Source organism: Homalodisca vitripennis, chromosome X, assembly GCF_021130785.1.
Source record: "Homalodisca vitripennis isolate AUS2020 chromosome X, UT_GWSS_2.1, whole genome shotgun sequence".
NCBI classification, from domain to species: domain Eukaryota; kingdom Metazoa; phylum Arthropoda; class Insecta; order Hemiptera; family Cicadellidae; genus Homalodisca; species Homalodisca vitripennis.
In genome coordinates, this window is record NC_060215.1 from 84087567 (window position 1) to 84111595 (window position 24029).

The window sequence follows — 24029 nt, forward strand, 5'->3', positions numbered from 1 at the left end:
GCCTACCGTGATCCCTCCTCAGTCTAGATTATACCTTGATTCCTGGTTAAACCATATGCCCATTTGATGAGAATATTGATCAAACATAGTAACGCCTGAGTGCCGCTTGAAAGAAGCTCAAGTGGTATAATCAGTGTTGTAATCAGTCCTATGTATCAGTTTACCTATTAACATTTTGTCCACTCAACAACCCGTATAAACTAATATTTCATTGGAAATTTGAATTTTGAGGCAACAAATTTACAGCGTAGTGTACTTTTATTCTTTTTTTTAATACACCAGAACCATTTTATTAGACAACTTTGGTTCTATACTAATAAATATATTTGAACTGAATTTTCTATTTCAAATCACGTTATGACACTAAGCTCACCTGTTCGTTGTTCAATTATAACCTATGGACACGCATGCAAACGCATGCGCTTAAAACCGTGAAAATTTCATGATTCCCCTTTTCGATGACGATCGGACTGATCAAGTATTGTTTTCCTCTGTGGCCTGTGCATATGGTATCTCATTCTTAGATCTCGAACTGTTTGTCATGTGAAATTTCTTGTGAAAGTGTTATTTTCTTTCAAGAGTTCCGTTTCCTTATTTCTATTAAAATTGTAAGTACTTTAACAACTTAAAGTCCGCAATATTGACACAATAAATCCATATTACAAGTTTTCTTGTTCTTAAGTTTGGTGTAACGTATAATAACCTCCAAAGTTTTATATGTTAAATTAATTGGCGTAGTGTACAATAAATTTACCAGAACACCTACAAATAATAAAAGCTTGTATTAAGTGGGATAAGATATATTTGGCAAATCGTAACTTTATTCATAATAAGTAAATTGACCTAAAGTAATTTTGCTAACATAACCTATATCAAATTATATGAAGGAACATAATGAAATTAAATTCAAATAGGCTACAGTTCACAATTTATAGATGGTTCTCCTTTAAACCCTAAAACAAATCTTTACTAAACAATTTGTGTTTAAAATTTCAAGGAAATGTTAGTTTCTTTAATACGATAAATACTTGTCCAATGAAAAATATATTATTTATATTGGTTTTATCTCCTTTATGTTTTGTCATTATAAACCAGATTTTGAAAGAACTTGTCAATGGTGTTAATAACTTGAACTTTTTAATCTAATAACAAAATTAGGCTAGGAAATTATGTTTTCCCCAGTTCATATCTTGTTGTTGCATAGCCTATTTATAACAATCTTAATTTCTTACCAAATAATGTACAGGGTGGGTCATAAGTCACTTTATAAAAATTCATTGTGATAGTAAGTATTAATTTATTATAAAGTATATGTTAACCCTTTGGACGCCAACACCCAAGGCTGCCGCCCTACCCATCACGCTAGCGCCCTAACCAACTGCACTAGCCAAAACCGCCAGCCCTGTTTTGACGTTTTTGTAACCTATTACGCTTAGCTCTGTATTATCCTTAGTTTTTATGTTATTTGAATGTTTATTTTTTTATTTGTAGGAAATTATATGCGCTATCGAATAGTGTTATTATAAATAGCATTTAGAATCGAACTACATTGTTTATGATGTGGTAATGCCTAACCAAAACATTTGTTTACATAAAAATTTCACTTCAGGCCAAAATATCGGTACGAAAAAAAATATTTTTACCTATCGGTGATATTTTTATTCGTTACAGATATTATATCTAAGACTGCTCACAAAAATTGAGAATTGAAAGTTGAAAAATAGTTTCACAAAAAATACTTTTAATTAGTGTTGATATTAGAAAAAATGTACTATAACTATAATTAATTTTTCAGTAGGAAATACGTTTGAACATAGCCTACTTACATAGTATTAAAATGAGAGCATCTTCTCACTACCACAAGTCTAACTTATATCATAGATTTTTTTGAAAAAATTAAGAAAAATCTTTGTCAACAAAATAATTATTTACAAATATATATACATTTGTCCCCGTCACTTCTAACATGTGTGTTTAAGAAAACACAATGGGTGGACACTAAACTGAACAAAATTGATTACAGATAGTCTTATTTACTTCTAAAATAGTCCTAAACGGTTTTAAACGGACTTTAGAAAACTTAATCTACTAAAACCACTTCTAACAAGATGTTAATTTCAACATAACTCAAACATAACCTAATCTATTATTTTGTTGTAACAGCTGACACGTTACAATTAGAGTTAAATTTATACTAAGTGACTGGTAGTATTAAGTGACTTATGGCCCACCCTATAGAATACCTTAATGGTATAGAAATCAAACAAAATAAAGTTATTTCATTAAAAAAAAGAAGGTAATTCTGATAATGATAATAGGTAACATTAACATTACCAAAAATAATAAATACTATCCTTGCTAAAATTACTTATCCATTTTTTTTTAGAAATCCAGAAACTTTATTTTGTTTTATATTAATATTTGTATTGTACTGTACTAGATAAATTTTCACTTTAACCACTTCATAATATATTTGTTATTTTTTTCATAAGGAAAATGCTTAAAAAGTGAATTTAAAAAACAACAGAAAATGTTTAAAAAATGGACATATAAAAAGACAAAAACAGTCTGTACATTTCTTTTTAAATACTCCAATAGTGTTAGAAGAATTATTTACTGCAGTTGTAATAGTTAGTATTTCAAGCATCTGACCATCGTAATGGGATAGTTGAGTGTTAATACCTGTTACTTTATACATATTTTTATCCAAATTAGTGAAAATATTATCTATAGCAGATTCTGAAGAATCTGTGATACGAGTTGGAAAGTCAACCAGTGAACAAAATCCGTTGGCGGTTATAGTATGTAATAAACGATTTCTGTTTCTGTTATTAACGGCCAGAATATCAATGTTTATGTCTCTCATAAAAACAACATGACACTTTGAATTTATTATTTCAAGCAAAATATTTAATCTTTTAATAAACTTGGGTTCGTTTTGTTTAATAGGATTCCTATAACAGCCAATTATGACCAAATTTTTCTATGATTGTACCTTCTCCAATTCTGCTAAACAACACAAAAAATTTGGTCAGCAATAATATCTTGAATTTGCAGTAATATGATTTCTGTGCAGTTCACATAAGGTTTTGTTAAAATAATAACACCCCCACTTCTACTCTTATTTCTACTGTAACTAACACTTATGTTGTAATCATTCATATTGAGCCTTTCCAAGTTGGAATTTATCTTTGTATGTTCTGTCAAGACAACAACGGTTGGGTTAATTTCAGCAAGTGTAATATCCAAGGATTCTAGAGATGACTGTAATCCTCTAATATTTAGAGTAAACTACTGTACCTACCAGTGTACCAAAAATAGTTTTGTAGAGATAGGTATTAAAATTTATAACATGTTACCAAATCATATTAAATGTCTAGATTTTATTAGGTTTAAGAAATGCTTAAAAAATATCTTAGTAAATCTAGCAGCATACAGTTTAGATGAAGTTATAGATCATATTGAAGCTAACATAGTCTAGTTATGAATATTTTACTTTTATAATACAATTTGTTTTGTATGAGATGACGATGCCATGCGTACCACATTTGTAACGGCAATAAAAATTCTGATTCTGATTCTGATGGAAGATACTTAAGTTAAGCGGCATTAAGTTATTCTTAGGTTGGCTTATCCTGCTAGTAAAAAAAGATCTTGTGAAAAAGTTTTAAATAACTAGTCACAAGATATCGTCTCTATGGTTTCACTTTTGGCATTATTACGATGCGTAGTTTAAAACCTGGGTAGTGTTTATTTCAGCCGACCAACAACTTGTAGTGTCTGCTGCTGTTTGGTTAAACATTTGTTTTGAAGTCCTTTGTTTAGGAATAGATACAGATTTATTATGATTATTTAGTTTTCAATAAATAAACATGTAAAATGAGTTTTCATTTTCAACTGAAATGACGTTACCGAGCCGAGGCGGCGGGCGGTGATGCAAATGTTTTGTATGATGAAGACATTGAGGATGCACTGTTTAATTTTGATAGTGAATATGATGATATTGATCCTGATTTTGCTATTTTTGAGGACTAAAGACTAGTAAGTGGTCGTGATTTAGATGACAACGAAGCTGAAAAACAACCTTCAGCACCAGATACAGATTGACCTTTGCCTAGGCCCCCAAACCTATATTCCATCCTAACTTGTGTTTGACAAGTATCATACGAGGGGTATTAGAAAAATAAGGTTCCCATGATTTTTTAAAATAGACAGCTCTATATTTCTACTTAGTCTTATACATCAATTTAACTATCATATTATCATAAGTTAAGCTATTTTTCCACATAATCATCGTTTTTGTCCAAACACTTTTGTAGACGATGGTCCAACTTTTCTATCCCCATGTTGTAGAATTCTGCCGCCAATCCTTTGAGGAACCGAGTAACCTCTTCCTTGACTTCATCATCGGTACTGAAGCGTTGGCCACACAAGTGTTCCTTTAATTTTGGGAATAAGTGATAATGACTTGGGGCTAGGTCTGGGCTGTAGGGAGGATGGGGCACAATAGTCCAGACAAAATTTGTCAGCAGCTCTTGAGTTTTACGTGAGACATGAGGTCAAGCGTTGTCATGGAGAAGCCTCACACCACTGGACAATCTTCCTCACCGGCGGTTCTGGATCGCGCGTCTCAGTTTTCTTAATGTGTCTTAATGTTTCCCCATAAACTTCGATTAACTAACGATGAATTTCAATAGGTGAAATTTGTTTTGCATTTAAAAGCGTATCACAGCACGAATTTCGCATCTGGCGGTAACAACGAAAGAGAGCCCCATCTTCAAAGGCAGCTAGGCCTGCACTGTTGGACTTAGCGAGGCGCGAGTGGTATGGATAGAGAGAGGGACAGCTGATGAGTAAGACAGTGTTGCCAGATTTCTCCCAACATATCGCATTCTTTCTCGGCGGCATAGGGAACCTTTTTTTTCTAATACCCCTCGTACATACACATAGTCTAGATTGTGTTTTATTCACCATAATAACATCATTACTTTTTATATTGGAATTTAAAATACCTATCACGTAATTTGGTTTAAATAGTTATATCGAGGATTCGTTACTCATGTATATCGATACTTTGGTATAATAGTTCAATATATTCAGTTCTGTATAGTAAGGAAAACCATGTGTGTCCCACAGTAAATTAAATATGAAATGTATGCAATAGTTCTGTGTTCGCTCATATGCATCTTCTCAATAATTGAAATTCAAATTATTAACAATTCAAATATGTAGTAAACTTTTTCTCAAACAAAAATTTGAATATAAAATAAAATAAGTCAATAGTATTGTAATAATAAGTTAACAGAATATAAAATATAAATTCATTGCAATAAACTGATATTTTACAGCATATGTGATTGATTGTAAGAGTCTGAAAACTACAACTTATAGGTTTTATATATTCTCATAAATGAAGACCAATAATATTTCCAATTGTATTGCAATAAAGTACTACAATTTAAAATTTAGCTAGGATGTTACGCTTATCTAGTGATAAATTTGTATTATTATTATTATATATATCTAGGATATTTTAAAATTGTTGCATTAATCTGCAATTGATTGTCAAAATTAAATTAAGTTCTAGGAGGTTTATCAGTTTTTTTAACAGGCAACACTAGAGCAATGCAAGTTTATTTTCATAATTCTATAGATAGAAATCATTATTTAGGCTAAATAAGAAGCAGCTACCACACTACATAGTTGGTTAAATTAAAGCATGGATCAAGACAAATATAGTAAGCACCTTGCTGTACATTTGGCACTCAATTTAAGCAAAGTTGCTGAAAAATATTTACATAAAGAGATTGTGCATGAATTAATAGATTATAGTTCTTGATGTGATTTCCAATTCTTATTGAATTCTGTCTCCTTATTAGTACAGATTTAAGGTCTGCGGACATACTTCAATTTTACTGTAATAAATTGATGGAGAAGAGTAAAAATGCTTTGAAGGCCATGTAAAATTTAGTTAAATAAAGTAGTGTGTAAATGATAAAAGCTCTATATAGTATTGTATTTGCCTACCCATGCAGAACAACCTTGATATTTACAACCTGATATTTCTTATCACTTTATTAATAATATACAGATCATTAATGCCATCTGTTTACTTATCTAAATTAGTTTTCCAATGATTAAATATGACAATTAAAAATGGTTCTCTTATTTAAGTGCATTAAGTGGGATTCTAAGTTTTTTTCTACTTTATCTATACACTTTTTGATATGATAACTGTTTTGGGATGTACAAATAAATTTACATTTATTTTTGTTACCTCAGGTTAAGTGTAAGAAAGAACTAAATGGTCCTAACTTCACCCGATAAAATAAAGAATGTATTCATGTATGGTAGAGAACATATATTAACCTTATTATATTTATTGATTATTGAACCCGAACTCCTTATTTCAAATCAAATGTTTTCAAACATAACCTAGAATTAAAAATATGAATGGTGTGTAGGAAAGTTAGCCTATCTTAGTTTTAAGTTGAAAATAAAAGTTAGGAAATAGGATCAAAGGCAAAACAAAAATCTCTATTTTTACACACTAGACATTGCATTTTACACTCTACAAAAGAGTTCTGGAAGGCTTAGGATGAGATTGTAAGAGAATTTAATGCAGATGCTATAATGTGAAAATTAATTAAAAAGTTTTAATACCTTTTAAAAAAATTTACTTTTTAGGCCAATACAATGTTTATGAATTAAAACTAATATTTTATTGTTTAAAACATCTTTATAATTAAAAATGTTTAAACATGTGTAACTAAATCAGACATACTTTCTGAATTTCACCAGAATCAGAGTGTCTGAGTAGTCTTTTGTTACAGTTTCAATTGCATGCAACCCAACATTTATATATAATGTTTTAAAACTTTAGTTAGATCAAATTAAAACTTTTGAGTTTTTTAATGCTGTTTTTGTCATTTTGTTAAGCATTTATTAGGATATAAAGTATTGAAATCTTAATTACAATGGGTTTTTTAACATTTCAATTTGTTTTTAAACTATAAGCACATATTACTTGGCCAATTACAAAAATTCAAATGACAAAACTTATCTAGATATTCATTCACAAACTATATCCACATCCCAGAGTTTGTCTATTCATTTTGTTACAGTTGACACTTCCAGTATACACAGACTTCCGGTGTGCATGTAGACATACGGATGGACATTTTTTAAAAACCACAATTTTTACTCATGGGATCTCAAAATGGTGTATAAACCATTACAATTTTAAATTTAGTTTAATTTATGTTGTGTTTCTATTTTTGGGTAATTTTAATTGCTTTTAATGTATTTCCTGGTTTGGTATAAGAATGTATTAGGAAACAATATCAAACAGCAATTAATATTAAATATCAAGATCAATACATTATAATGGAGTAGGTGTATAAACACTCAGTCATGTTGACAGGAGTCAGGATAACTCAGTTTTATAGAGAAAATGCACAGATATAAGAGTTTAATGCCTCATACACATTTCTTTATGGATATAATCATTTAATCTGGAATATCACCCATACTGTATACCTGTACAATTGCTCATAGTAAGTGATTAACATATTATTTGTACTAATGATCTTAATTATTTTATAATTCAATTTATACAAGTAGTCAATTATAATGTAGTAAACCTATATAGAAGATTAAAATCGTATTCAAGAGAAAAATGAGAAATAGGTTCTTTGTTAAATAGGTTTTGAATTCATGTATCAGTTTAATATAGACCTACCTATCAATAAACAATAAATTATTGCTGTATGGGTTTGAAATCTTCTTTTAAACATTATAATTGTGTAGAAGACTTGTCCATGTATATCAAAACTACAAATGATTATATATAAGAATGTTATATGACCTTTTGACACACTCTAACTTTGAAGAGATCTTATCCCTTATGAAGGGCAAGAGATCCCAGAGGGTTGTTTACAGGTCCCTGTAACTAATTATTATTCTTACAGGGATGCCTTATTATCGTTCGAAAAGTTTTGATTAAATTAAAATTTGCTTTTTCAGATTTTATCAATTCAAAGCCTACGGTAGAAAAATTTAAAAACATTTGCAAATTCTATTCCAACAGAATTAAATGGATTAATGAGAAAATTCAATTTAAAACTCAGTACTTATTTTTACAAAATCTGTGCCAGCTGCGTAAAGAGTGTTAAGTCCAAAAACATAGTTTTGAGATATTCACGTTTGAAGTTTTCAGTAAATCTGAAACCTACACTTTTTAATAGTTTGTGGACATTTTACTCCTACAGACGACCTCCTATTTTCATTAAAATATTAGTTTGTGTATTACCTTAAAAGGTACTATACTTCAAAATAACATAACAACATTTTCTTTTATTAGAAAAAAATGTAAAACTTTTTTTGACTTGGACTTAACACGGTTTTTACACTAATTGCAGGGAATTAACTTATTTTACACTAGAAGAAAGCTGCGATTTGAAACAGTAAACTTTTATTACACTGTCTTTAAATATTTCAATTGTTTTTAGGGTTAAAAAAACAAACTTTAAGTAGTATATTGTTTAATTAATTCAAAGGCTAGATTAAATATTTATACAAACAAAAGTTTTACTCTGGCAAACATTCATTACATCTCCTTTTAAAACTTATACATTGAAATGGTTGATTGGGGTCCAAGGAAGTTTTGTAGAAAATAATTCCAGGTTCACTTTTTAGGTACTTCAACCACTGCACATTCCTCCAATTGAAACTGTTTCCTACAACAACTTGCTTGCGCTGCTGGAGATCACTTTTGAAAAGCTTAGCAAAGTCAAAAAAAGTCTTTTTCATTCATATCCTTTACAATAAAAAAGGAATGCTTTGATCCGGTATTTCGTATAAGCTGGCTCCAATCTGAGGGTGGTGAATGTTTCCGTGAAAGGTTTTTTTACGTTTTTCAATTAGAGCGTGAGATGTGTCACACTCCATGTGCGTATGCCCAGGTATAAAAAATTTATGGTTGATTTCTTTTAGTCCTGGCGAATTTTTGTAGGGCCACCATACACATAGCAGCTATGTGTGTGTTTTTGTTCTGGCCCCCACATGTTTTTTCTGTGTACATTGTCAAACATGTCACATCAGGTTTTGTAGCTTCCGAAAATGAACGAATAGATACATGAACCCACTTCATTGGCACCTCTACCAGCTATACCTTCATGCCAAAGGTAGCAGTAAGTTAAGCCTTCAGTGCAGTCGTAGACTGTTAGGTTGAAAGTCCAAAGTTGGCGTTTATAGAAAGCCACAGAATTGTGAACTAGAGGAGTTGGCAGGCATTGCTGCAAATCAAAATGTCACTGTTTTAGTGGTATGGTCAACTTTTGATTTTTTCTTTATCTAACTGTTTAGATTCATATGCAAACTCTGCATCTTCAAGGCGGCAATTTTTTTCTTTTAAATACGCCCCTTTTTCATCTTCCGAAGAAAATTTTGAACAAGTGTCTATTTTGGGTTTTTTTAAGTTCAAGTTATGGAACTCCTCACAGAAATTTTGTGAACTCACTGATTAGTACTGGCTTCGGGTTAAAGTGGTTTTGTATTCTTCATACAATGCTGTTATTATCAAAAATGGAGCGACAAATTCTTTACCACAATCTCGTCTCGAATAGTGGCTTTCGTAAGCTAGAATTTTAAGAAGAAAGTCACGTACCTTGTCTTTGTCTTCTTGAGCTAAAGTGGTTTTTTTGAAAATTTTCTCTAGCATCTGGTTGGATTAAGCCTGAAGAAGACGCCCTTTTTTTTATTAACTACAGTCTCCAGCATCCGTCGATTTTCACCAAATACTTTTTAAGAAACAACTTTTACAAACAATTTCTTTGTTACCTTCAACTTCAACATGTACTTGACGGTAGCCATTCTAACTTTATCACTGTCATCTTTCCTTTCCCTTTTTCTTTTAGGTTCACCTCTATCAAGGCTACTATGTAATTACATCTTTTGTTGTAGTCATTCATTTTCCAGTAGTCTTCAAACACTGCTTCACGGACATTGTCTGGTATTTTTTCAGCACACTTGTTTCTGCATAAATCTAAACTTTCCGACTTTCTTGCTTTTACTACTTTTCCTTTGTTTGTTTTATACTCCAAACCTTGATTTCTTAAATTTTTTCCTTCATTTTCGGCTTTCATTTTTCAAACCTCTTTGTCTCAACTTTTCCACTTTTAGTAAGTGGAGTTTTCATTTATTTCTATAAAAGTCTCTTCAAGGCCTCCATGATCGGACTGAATATCGCTAGCCTCTTCAGCTGCTCGAGGTAAAGTTTTTTCTTCAGTTGGTCGGACTGTTTCTAAATTAAACACCTTAGCCGGAAGTAGTTCAGTGTAAGTCTTACTCACCATCTTTTTTCTTCTCTTTACAAAAAAATTGTGTTTCATCTCCTGACAATCCTCTATCTGGTCTTCGTCCGGATTGTAGTCTCTGTCTACATCTGAGTCATCAGAATTAAATAGATCCATAAGTTCAGGTGGCAAGCTTGGGGCAGGACTTGAGTCTGAAAAAATACAATAAAGTGTCTGTTAATTTTTAGATTTACTTACTCATTTTAAGTTGATTTTTTAAAATTATTTCACTTGTAAAAAATTACATACTTTAAATCTTTAATTTATAGCCTAATGATTAAAATTTAAATTAAATCGGAATTATTCAGATGGCAAAAAGTATACGACCACCACGTGGTTCCGAATCCCGGACCATGAGACTGTGAGCCTAAAACGCTACCCCCTGAGCCAAACGTGCATGTTGAAATAGTTCAACAACGATAGACAATCTAGACTTATACAATGCAAAAAAATATGAACAATGTTGGGGGGAATTCCATTACATTAGACAAACTATTCTTTATGTACAGTACAGTAAATACTATATACGTATTTCAAAAGAAAAGAATGAAACAAATGTTTTAATGATAACTTCAATGAAAATTTTACTTTATATTGCATAATTTCTGAACAATTAACTGGTTGTTTATTGTAAAAAAGTCATCAGCAATTTAATTATTTTACATTAAATTTATAATAACAAAATTACTTACCTTTGCTTTCTTTATCTGGTTTGAAGTTGTCATCTGTGCTTTTACCTGCACCACATATTTCCAAAATCCTCTTAGATCTTGATGACATGATGGTAAACTTAACTTGTACACTACACCTTCACATTAACCAACAAACTATTTAGGTAATGATTATTATTATGTGCTTGTTTTCCAGAGTATGGTCAATACAACTACTGAAAACTAAAGTAGTCAAATCAGGCTTTAAACAGTGTAAAAGTGTGTTAACTTAATAAATAAATTAGTGAAGAGTGCGTTAAGTCACAAATTGCTTGGACTTAACACACTAAACACAAATAGACCTTAAGCAGTATAGTTTGAGTAAAATGTGACCATGGACTAAACAACACTTTACACAATCAAAATTGTTCACTTTTACTTATACCATTGGCGCACAAGTGAATAACTTGTTTATTATGTGATAATTGGACTTATCACCCTATACACAAACGTAGATATCATTGTTCTGCATGCGGGTGTAGCAATAACTCATTTTGACCAATTTTGGACTTAACACTCTTTACGCAGCTGGCACAGAAATATAAAAGTCTATCAAATTAATTTTTATCAGAGATGTTAGTCTGTACATTGAAAGTGCAATCCAGAATCAGATAATTACTCTTGGATTTAAAAGTTTATGCAACCGAGTTTGAAAGATAACCACAAACTAACTAGTAGAACTACAATAATAGTTGTTTCATTAAAATTTAGTTTATTTTTTTTTCTTTTAAAATACAAAGCAAATTATTTACAAACAATACAGTTTTTATGTTGATAACAATGAAAAAAGTACAAACATATTTAAGTATAAAATTTAGAATATACTGGATCTATTTTTAAATTCAAAAGTAAAATTTTGAAAAATAAAAGTGGGCTTTACTGTTTGAATTCTAATTAAATGTTTAGTGTTGTATATGTTTGAACATGAATTTTAATTTAATACAGTTTAAGGCATTTTGTTTCTCTTTTAATGAACTGTCATTTCAATAAAAATCGCGATAGCAGTTTTAACAAAATTCATAATTTTTGGATAGCAAAATATTAAATAATAAAAATTGAAAAAAAATATGTAAAGCCAAGTTTCAAATATATGCCAAATTTTACCATCTAACAATTTTTATACTTGGAATTTCTGTATGTATTATTTATCTGTTTTATTTAGGGCTACCTCAAGTCAATATTTTTAACAGAAACTCAAAACCAATTTTCTCTTTCATCATAATACTTTTTTTATAACTCTATTACGTGTGTCATAAGAAGTAATAGGAGTCCCTAAAGATTTTCTGTGTCATCACTATTGTTCTTCTAGTAACAATACTATGTGTGAGATGTGAAACAGCAGAGCTATCCAAGATTTTGGATGTATCAAAAGATCCACATTTATCAATCAATATCCCCAAATATTATTATTGTTTTGTCTTGAGCAGAAATTTGTTGAGCTAAAACTGGCTTATGAAATAATTACCTGTATATAAATCAATGTGTTAAAAAAACAGTTTATACAAGATTAAAAACTCCAAACTCATCTCTTGACTTCTTCACTCATATTCAGAAACCCAAATTGAAACGTTTTTCATCTGAGTCTTTAACCAACTCACATTATTGTCCGTAAGATTTGTAAAATTAGATCATTTTCCAACTTTCATAAATCCTTCCAAGCAAATAACCAAGCTCGAATAAATATTTTATATATGCTGATATTTAAATTTACCAAATTCACGGTTTTAGTCGGAGCCAGTCTGTTTATTATTGCCATATTTTAATATATTTAAAATTTCTCATAGATTACCAAGAAGAGTGCACAACCAATCGCATTAGCAAAATTTTGTACTTACATAAAAAATTTGTTTTCTCTTAATTTAAAAAACTTCAACCCTCATTCAGCCAGGCTATTATAACAAGAATAAAAGAGTAAAAAGAATTAGCAATAACAAATCAGTTTGTGTTATTGTAAAACTGTTACTTTAAATTTCTTTAAGTGTTCATGAGTATTATGATACCTCTTCTTCAAATTATATAATTAGGCTAACAATGCTAATCTTATCTAAAAGCTATCATGTCCTAATTCACAGTAATGGCTAATGTTTGAAATGGGATATTTTACATTGCTTAGCCTAGTTTCTTTTTTACTTGGAATGATAAAATAGAAGAAAGTAAACTTATAGTCCTTTACATGCATGGTTAGTTTATTATAAATGATTTTCTTTCTTACTAAAAAAGAAAACTGGTGCATTGTCTTACAAATGGGTAACATACTACATATTTTTAAAATTGTCATCACAAAACAATTAAAATTATTTACAGCTAAAATTAATTATAGTGCACTATATTATATTGACCCTGTTTTGTTTTAGTATGCCTTGTGAATTGATAATTTGTAGATAATTTTAGAGAATAACAGTTTAAGAATTGTAATTCTATTTGGTAACTTGTTTTAGAATTCTATGTTTAAATACATGTCAACATTTACTTATAGTAAACATTAATTAATAAGAAATGTTTGAGACAGAGAACATTTATTAAATATGGAAAATAGTACTTTATGTCAAGAAGAAAGTCACTAAGTATTTAATGCCATTTAATTCATATTATTTGAAAATTAATCACGATTTGGAGGATATAAACAAATTTTAAAAAGAGCAACACTGAAATATTGACATTCACTGTATTATGATTGAGAAAGGTAAATTGGAAATGTTCTGTGCTCAAAATGATAGTGAAATCATATTGTGGTCTGAGGCTTATAGGATATTTAATTAACGACTCAAGTACAGAGAACAAAAGCATGTTCTTTAGATGCACGAACACTCTGCCAGCTGCCACTGTAGGTGCCAACTGTCAATTGGACATTTTGCTCATGTTTGGCACCATTTATTTTCACGCAACACCATCTATCTCTTGTTTTTGTAACAATGCCATGCCATCTGCAAGTTATTTTCTATTTTCCTTTTTGTAATGTTAACTACCCTTGATGTCATACGTGTTGTGATAAAAACATTGCCTTCTTGGAATTTAGTAACAAAATATATCTCAAATCTTTTTATTTATTTTGTTACATTGAAAATAGTGAAGCAAGAGATAACAAACAGTTAAAGGAGAAATTTGTATGAATTATGTGGGGTTGATTGGTTTGGTTCCATCTTATTTCCGTTTCAATAGAAAAACTCAGTTTATCTTAAAAAGTTGTTGGAACTTTTGTTTATATCACTGAGAACATTAAAAATAAATAGAAACCTATCAGTTATATATAAAAACAAAACACCTGGAAGCTGTTATACAGTGAAATAATTTTTTGTCATACATTTTATTGAGAAAGTTCCAATTTACCTTCAGTGTTCGCATATGTAAAATTTTAAGTATGCTGTCAGTGACTTATATGTCACTATCAAAAGAGGCTCTTATTTCCCTTATTTGCCAAATTAATAAAAGTATAATGACAATTACTGTATTCTCAAAATATTTGTTAGATCAATTAAATTTGACAGCAGCCATAATTGTATTGCTTTATATCACTTAAATATGTGCTTTTACCATTAATATCAATGCTATGGATGATTAAATATATGTGGTCAACTTTACTAGTCCAACAGATTTTGATGAGAATATTCCGTACTCATTGTAATTGTGCAGTGTGGTGGTATAAGCTTACTTGTACTTACTCGTATTATATTTCTAATGGTGTCTAACAGTAACACGTTTTTAAAATCTTCAATATTTTATAATATTGTATTTGTGTAAGTTACTTGAATTTTGAGTTACATTTATGTATATAGGTAATGTGCTTTATGTGTTCTAACAAAATATAAAATATGAAAGTATACCCAGTAATGCCAGGTCCAAAATATAAAGTTTGTAAGGGTTTCATAAAATATTGATAAAATAATTACTGTTGTCATACAGGGTGATTCACAAAAATATGAAGAAACTGTGAGAGCCTATTCTACATGTAAAAATAATGAAAAAAGTTTATATAAACATGGGTCTGGAAATGCTTTGTTAGCGAGTTATGGTTAGCAAAACATTTTACCCAGAGTTCAGCTCAACATGTAAACCGGAAAATCTGGTAAGGTGGATTAAGGGGTGAATTCAATCGTGTCTTATGGTTTTTAACCTGATAAATCGAATAAAAGAGCTCCCAGAACTTTAAGTTAAGTAGTTTTTGAAGACAACCCGTGTCAAATATAATAAGTGGAAACACGTTTTTTCATCTTTGGGCAACAATAACCTTGTTGTAATTTCACCAAGAAAAAGATAAAAAATTTTTAATAAAACCTGTAGAAAATTTTATTTTGAACAAAATGGAAATCCAGGCGAAATCTTTCACTAGCTAACGAAGCATTTCTGGACCTATGTTTATATACACTTTTTTCATTATTTTTAAATGTAGAAAGAGCTACCACAGTTTCTGCACAGTTCTTTTAGAAACAAAATTTTCCCCTGGCAATTAAATTGCTTCAATATTTATATTCAATGTACTGTATAAAATTATTGTAATATAAGAAATATAGCGATGCTAATCTAATCGGCCACTGGCCCTTTTTGGTTTTTTGTGTCAAGCTAAATGAATATGACCTGTAAAACAATTTATCAAAATATTTTTAACCTTCCAATACCCTCCCATTTCGTTCAGAATCTGACACCTTTCACATGTTCTGTAATGGAATTATCCATAAATATATATGTATTTTTAAGATTTACTTCAAAGCATGTATTTTGTTTTGTTTATATTAGGAAGAAGATTGTCACAAAATGTATAACACTAACGTGTTATGTATTTTGTAAAATATAACATACATGTAATTACTATATGAAGTAATTTGTTTAAGTTAAGTAGCTATGTCTAAAAATTGCATAACATTTAAAATACTAATTCATTAAGTATTAAAGAGTATAGACAAACATAACATATTGTTCTCAAAAATTGTTTACCGTACATTGATTGATAAATAAAACTTTAGATCAGACAAGAATGTTCGTACATGTTTTTCCCATAATATGATCCAATCAGGCATGCATTTTATATAGACATTTAGGGTTTTTCATTTACAATGCAATTTGAAGTTTTTGGCTTATTATTTCAAGTATCTTAGATTGCTTGAACTTTATTTAATGTATCTACTGTACTACTACAGCAAATAATTTTTTATTAAACTGCAATAATTTAGCAGCTTTGTTGCAATATCAGATGTTAACTCAATATTAAACATTGTACTTTTATTTTGAAAGAAAACATCCAAATGTAACAGTTGTTCGTTAATCATTCATCACTGTGCTACAACACTCAGAACTGTTATAAATGTATCAAGGAGCTAAAATAAAATATATTTATCTTAATAGTTTGTCATGAATCAATCAGTTGATAAAATACAGACAGTGGTTGCTCTTAATTGTGAAATGTTTCTCCTCTAACTAATTGATACCTATATATTTCATTTGATTCTTTTCTTTAGTTTTTTTTATTGGTACCATAGTTAATAACTGCAGGATAATTGATGTTAATTGAGTAAATCTGAAATTAAAGTAGCAAAACATAAAACAGACAATATTCATGATTTTAGGAGTGTTAAACCAGTAAGGTCATTAAGAAAGTTTATGTGATTTCAATTGTAATATGTATACACAATAAGAAAACAATGTAACGCTAAAGGAATGTTGGTATTTGCTATTACTTATACTAGGAAGTCACTGGGCATTTGTTCAGATACAATTGTTTTGGCTGCTTCCATTTTACTTGTTGGTTACTTCAAGCTTTAATTAATGACAAGTGAGGTTCGTTTAAGACATTAGTGGCAAGTGTGTTTGTAACTTCAAAAAGAAGATTTATTATTAGTAATTTATACCTGTTTTTTAAATCCTGCATACTTTTTGTTGTTAGAAAGTCGAAACTAATAATAAAACAATCTTTTATTAGTTAAACTAGTTTAAAGAATCTGCACACTTCATTGTGAATATGTAGATTGCTGCTGTGAAGTTTTTAACAGATTAAATTGTGACTCAGGCATTTGCACACCTTTTGAATAGCTTCAAGGTCTATGTAAATACATCCAAACTTCTGCAGTTAAACAACGGTTTCACAAATATTTCTTGTCTATTGCTTGTAAGAGTTTACAACTTAGAGACAGTCACCTTTCTCAGTGACCCTATGTAATGTGTTACTGGTAATTTATGGATAAATGCTTTATAACCATGTACTACACAACAATTTTTTCTTCATCTACTTCTTATTAAGTAATTAAGAAGTTTTCGTAGAATAAACTCGAAACGAAATTAATAGTGCTATTAGTTTTGGAGCAATTAGTATGGGAATTTTATGAGAATGAGCTACAAACTGGTAAGTGGTTGATAACAAAAAGCAATTTTATTACTAAACATTGTTGGAGTTTTCCCTAAATAATGATATTTGCTCACTTTGTCTATTAAATACATTTCTCTGATCTGTGATATATATATTGTACATACTGTAGACTGTTTTATATATATATATATATATATATATATATATATATATATATATATATATATATATATATTCTTGATGGGAAACAAGGAAAAATCAAGTATGGAACAAAAAATACTGAGATTGGAGGAAATTACAGTGACCATAGATATAAAAGGTGATTTTTTTATTGGTGCGGTTTTTAAAACTAAATAAAAAAATGAAAAACAACCTGCATTGACATAAAAATGCATTTATTTGAACTACAGTGTCATGACATTAACGTTTAAAAATGATTTCTGGCATATGGGCTCCATTTCGTTCGCGTAGAAAGCCCAATCGAGAAGTCCAATTTTCAAATACTCTTTCCAGCAGCTGTGGTTGAATTCCGCCAATAACTCGACGAATGTTAGCTTCCAAGTCATTTAAAGTTTGTGGCTTGTCAGCGTAAACTTGAGACTTAACTTATCCCCACAGAAAGTAGTCTGTTGGCGTGATATCACACGACCGTGGAGGCCAGTTGACACTACCTCTAAATGACATGATACGTTCACCAAATGTTTCTGCCAAGAGGCCAATTGTGTCGTTTGCCGTGTGGCACGTCGCGCCGTAATGTTGGAACCAGACATTTTCTAAATCCACTTCAAGTTCGTTTAGCTGAGGAAAGAAAAAGTCCCGTAACATTGCCCGATAGCGTTGACCATTTACCGTAACAGTCTGGCCAGCATTGTCTTTAAAAAAATAAGGGCCAATAACACCACCTGCCCAAATGGCGCACCAAACGGTAAGTTTTTGTGGATGAAGGGGCATACCAACAAATTCTTTTGGGTTTTCATCACTCCAAATCCGACAATTCTGTTTGTTGACAAAGCCGCATAACCAGAAATGAGCCTCATCACTGAAAAAAATCTTGCCTGCGAAAGCCGGGTCACGTGTTATCTTATGTTGAGCCCATTCAACGAAATCAAGACGCTTGCGATAGTCTAATCGTTTCAGTTCTTGCACCAACTGAATCTTGTATGGATATAAGCGTAGATCCTTCCGTAAAATATTCCATAGAGTTGAGTAGCAGATCGCTAATTGCTGCGCACGATGACGAATCGACACACTTGGATCCTCTTCAATTCTATGAGCAACAGCATCAACAGCCTCTTCGGTCCTTACTGTGCGGCGTCTCTGCCGATGCTTGTCTACAAGAGTGTGGGTATTACGAAAACGATTAACCAAAGCTCGAATACCTGACTCTGATGGACGATTATGAGGTCCGTAAATCGGACGAAGAGCTCGGTAAGTTGCCCTGAACTGAACTGCGGTTTTCAAAATAAATTTGCACTATTCGCAAACGCTCTTCTTTTGTAAGTCTGTTCATGGTTACTATACAATAATACGCACTAGACAATACAAATATCGAAATGACTTAAGATAATAAACAAAGATCAGCTGTTTTATTCAAATTTAATTGTTGTGTTTAATAGTGGTGCCAACTTAAAAACCACACCAATAAAAAAAAAATCACCCTTTACAAAGTTTAACTTGCTGCTGGTACTTTTTTATCCATTACATAATCAACAACCAAGTTATTGTTGTTATCCCTCTTGCATATAAAGTAGGATGCCTCATCAAAATATAATCAAGCCTGAGTTTGTATCCCGTCAACTCAATATTTACTTATATTGTCTGTGCATTGTACTTTATTAGTGCTACAGGGAAAATACTAAAACCCAATTTTAATTTATTTTGAAAGTGTAAAGAAATGTTAATTGTATCTAAGTTTAAAACTAGGGTTGCTATAAAGTCTCATATTAATATTCCTTAACAATGTGACATTGAATCTAAATTTATTAATGCATATTCTGTTATGTCCTCCACATTAAGAATAATTTTAAGTCATCAAAAACATTATTGTTAGGATAATTACTGGTTTTAAAAAAGATGCCCTCTGCATGCAGCTTATTACTAACCAAAATATTTTAAAATGTTTGTAATGTATTTGTACATTAATTCTTTATTGTACGATACATAAACTAAATCTCACTCAATGTAAAAATTGCATTTTGCTTCACTATTATCTTGCATTAAACTAATTTGACGTTCTCACTAAGTAGGTACTAAAGCAAACCTTTCAGATAAATTATGAAATAATTTTACATAATATTAGACTGTTAATTGTTTATAATTTAAAACAAACTTACAAAATGTTTTGTATTTAATAGAATACTTTGGAATTGGTTTAATATTTCAAGTAATTTACTTTTTAAACTTTTTATTTATTATCCTAAAGTGCTACTTTTAGTTTATTGTTGTTCAGATGTTTTTATTATACTATTTCAGTTATTATGTGATAATATGTTTAGTGTGGATGGCGCTATTTTTAAATTACCCCATTTATTTTATATTACTGTAAATAACATGTTTTTGTAAACATTATTTAGAAATTGACGTTAGTATGTCATAAATCTAGTTTTAGTATTATGGTTTGTAGATTCTTAGTGGTGTTTTCCTGTACCTGCATTGTGTTCTCAGAAATGAAGAAGTGCATGCATTTTAGTATATTGATTAAATGTAAATTTCAATATTAGATTGCATACAAACAATTCAGTGACCAGAAAGTGACTTACTTAACCTATATTCATATGAAGGGGTAGTTGACTGATTAATATTGAGTCCACATCCTTCTCCATAAACAAACACAATTGTAAAAATGCACTGTACACATATGTTTTTGTCAAAAATTAGTATACTTTTTACTTGACATAATAAGTTGATTATTTTAGTTGACTTGCATACATTGTAAAGTTTACCTGAAATAGTAAGCTTCTTTTTTATTGTTAAAAGCAATAATTAATTATTCAAAATCTGAGTTTATTATAGACTTGTACGTTTTGGAAACTTAAAACAATGATATTAGGGCTTATTAAAACATAGTTGATTTTTACTTCTTTCAATATTGATTCTCAAGCACAAAATTTGAAATTGTAATATACAGTAATTTACCAGCTTTCTCCCTGCATTTCCTTGGGGAATGCGAAAGAATTAATCAATGGTCCTCAGACACTATTTTTAGTGTTTATGGTGAATATAAGTAATTGGTCTAGTTATGAAAATTATCAGGTTAATTTGTACAGTGGACAGCTTATATGCCTACTAAATAACTTCTGATGATCTTTGAATGAGAAGAAAGAGTGGTGACTGATAATACAAGTTTGTCCAATCATAAATATTTACACTGCCCATTGTTTTTAAGGTCAGCTGTGATAAGATGTAGTGTGACGCATTATTTTGGTGGTCACTTACAAGTTTTTATTCTACATTTAGTAACTTACTGGTGTTGTAACAAAATGATGATAGAAAGTGATGTGTTTAATCATAAGGACTGTGTGGTAATCATGTGTGAGTTAACCAACGAGGAGTCAAGTGTATGTTTTTCTATTTTGATATCCAGATGAGTATGTACTTACCATTGGTATTTCATTGTATTAAATTGGAGTGTTGTCATACACTATTCTCTGGTCATTTTTCATTAATGGTTTCCTTCTATAGATTTTATGAGATAGTTTTGAGAAATGTAGTTTTTTCATTTTTTAGCACATTATTAAAATAGTTTTGTAAAGTTCATATCTTTCAAAAAAATTTATTTTTAAGAGGGCTATTGATAGATGTAATGAAAGTCATAATTTGCTATTTGCATTTTTTTAGTTTTGCTATCGTAAATTTGAACTATTTTTAAAAATTTGAAATTTGTTGAAAAGTGACTTGTAACATATTTTTAGAAAGAATACTTTTATTTGGTAAACTTGGAGGAAAATTTGGATTTGCTTAAAAATTTTAAGAGATAACAGTAAAAAAATACTGCATAACCGTACAACTTTGACATTTTGGACCACCCTGCCTGTATACAAGAAGTAAAATCATTTAAAATAGTTTTTTCAGAATGATCAGTGAATAGAGAGGGACCTTTGAAATGAGTTACAGCTCATCCAAAGGTCATTTTCATTTTTGTGACATTTAAAGTCTCAAAAATGACGCTATCCCCTCCCCTCCCCCTCCCCCAAAAGTGACATTTTGGGGTAGTTTTGGATGTTCAAAATATTTTCCCGAATTCTTTAGGGTCAAAAAATGGGGGTTTTCGTTAAAACGAAGAAGGTAGATTTCTAGGTTCAGCCGCTAAACATCACGGATGGGTGGTCAGCCTTCCTGTATATCTGGGTATCATGAAAGACTTAGCAGGATCACTAATTTTTTATACTGGATTACTTAACCCTTCTTTATATGGTACCTACATAAAGTTTGATCAACAAATTCTGAACAGTTCGAGTTTTCATGTCAAATTTCACTAAAACTTACATAACAATTAAAAAGGAATTCAAAATAGTGTAAGACCATAAAAAATAGTGGTTTTGAAAGTTTTTTTAAGATCAGTCGATAAAACAACTGAAAATTAGTTATTACCCATCTTGTTTTAAAAAATGTTCAAATGTTTGGATACCAAATTTTTGTATTCCAATTTCTTTGTTGTGACCTTGTAAAATTTACGATTCTATATATTAGTTCTAAACATATGTGAAAACAGAGTTATTGAAACAAACAAAAAAAAACCATCATCACTCAAAAAGTGTATGAAAATACGAAACTTGTCAACATCTCACACAATGTTGACAGAATATTTTAGTTGAGAAATAAATGCAATTTTAATCATCGATAATTGGCTGGTGGTGGTCGTAAATCAAAGGCAGTTTAAATTATTTAATAGAAATTGTGAAGATGCTCAAAATACAAAATAAATTACACAATGTATTTTGTACAAATTAAAAGCAAAAGTTTAGTTTGTGTTATGACTAATACATAATGATTATCACAACTTATTTTGCATCACACTTGACGAAATCATATGATGTGATATAAAAGAAGTTGTGATAACCATTATGTTTTAGTCATTAAATTATATAAAATATAAATTCTTGATTAGCAGAAATTATTTTTAATGTCTTTTTCTCCACTTCAATTCTAGTGATACAATTACCACTAAATTAGCAATAATACAATTATTGTAATCAACGCAATTGATAAATAAATAGAATAGTTATGCAATGAGAAACGCTCTGTGGTATAATGTTTTGTTGTTCTTACAGGATATGGAAGACATTCATCAAAGAGTTGGTTCACAACATTCCAATGGCGGCACAAGCCCAATACCAAAACCCCCCTCTATCTCATCAAAACGGGGTGCCGATAGAGCAGAACAGGAATCATATGTGCTCTGGCGTAGACCTGTATCTACATTGAACTACTTCTTTCAAGAACTTTTCATTTATTTGAAAAGTATTCCCCCGAAGTAAGTCATGGTTTTTATACATTGTAATAAACCAAAATATTGAAACAATAATTTTTGTGTTTATAAATTATCAACATCTCTCATAGTGTGCATTGAATATTTTATTTGAGAATTAAAAACCATTTGATCTTTGGTAATGGCAGCTTAGCTGACAGTAACTGCTGTATCAACTAAGTAATTTAGTAAACAAGAGAATTTTCATGAATTTGAAATTCTTAATGCATATTTGCATAATGAAACATATAGACTGACCGTCCTTTTTCACTGTTGTTGAACTGCCTAAGACTAGTAATGTGATGTGTTTAAAAGGGCAATCAATAAATAATCAGATTCCGTATGGCAGATTTCAATTTTGTACATGCCATGTTCACTGTGCTCAAGAATTGAAGGTACTGTACATACATAATTTTAGGTACTTTCTAATTTAAATGTTGAGAAGATAAGTTTCATTCTTTCAGAAGCAGTGTGATATAATAACTGAATAGTAAAATGTGCATATTTGATAATACCATTTTTCTTTACAACTTAAGGGGTTAAATTATCAAACAACAGCTTGTATCATTGAACTCAGAATATAAAAAAAGATACTTAAAAGTAATATTTCATGTGATTATATTTGTATTTTAAATATTAAACCTAAGTCCAAGATGCTGGATTCAAGATGGCCACAAAAATTAAAAACTAACAAAACTGAAAGTAACTTGTTTTGTGGACAAATACTCTACAAATATTTTATGATCTTAAGTTACTAGACATTTCGTGTATTCCATAATTTACTGTATTAAATGGACAAACAATTAGAGTTAGGTGAAGCAAAAAATATATATATACATATATAAATCCCTTACACCATTGGAAAATTGGAGTATGATATATTTTATCACGTCATTGAGTACATTCTGTCTGCACTAAGTGAAAGTATCATTATTATTGAAGGCGTATGGGCCAACGTGTCTATCTCCAGATTATAATTTGTGAAGTAAAATTAGAGGAAAAGTATATAAAAAGTTAGTAAAAAATATATAAATTTGTATGATAATTATTTTAAAATATGCTATATTTCACGCACGCACACACACACACACACACACACACACATATATATATATACTCTACTCATAAATACCAATTCATATAATATATTTTATTTTCGTAATATTACTCGTTGTCAGCTGATATTGCTCCAAAGGCTGCAC

The 24029-nt window shown here is 30.1% G+C and overlaps 1 protein-coding gene across 3 annotated transcripts in view; it reads left to right on the forward strand.

Moving 5' to 3' along the window:
* The first annotated feature begins 453 nt into the window (after window positions 1-453).
* The window catches only part of LOC124369283 (vacuole membrane protein 1), a 44906-nt gene continuing 21330 nt past the window's right edge, over window positions 454-24029 (forward strand). Inside the window, exons 1-2 of one of the 3 annotated variants that reach the window (XM_046827201.1) lie at window positions 454-608; window positions 22631-22833. In XM_046827201.1, the coding sequence (XP_046683157.1) occupies window positions 22634-22833 (200 nt within the window). In that variant the 5' untranslated portion in view covers window positions 454-608; window positions 22631-22633. Of the gene's footprint in view, window positions 609-20819; window positions 20948-22630; window positions 22834-24029 lie in introns of those variants that run through there. The other 2 variants (XM_046827200.1, XM_046827202.1) reach the window with 2 other exon arrangements.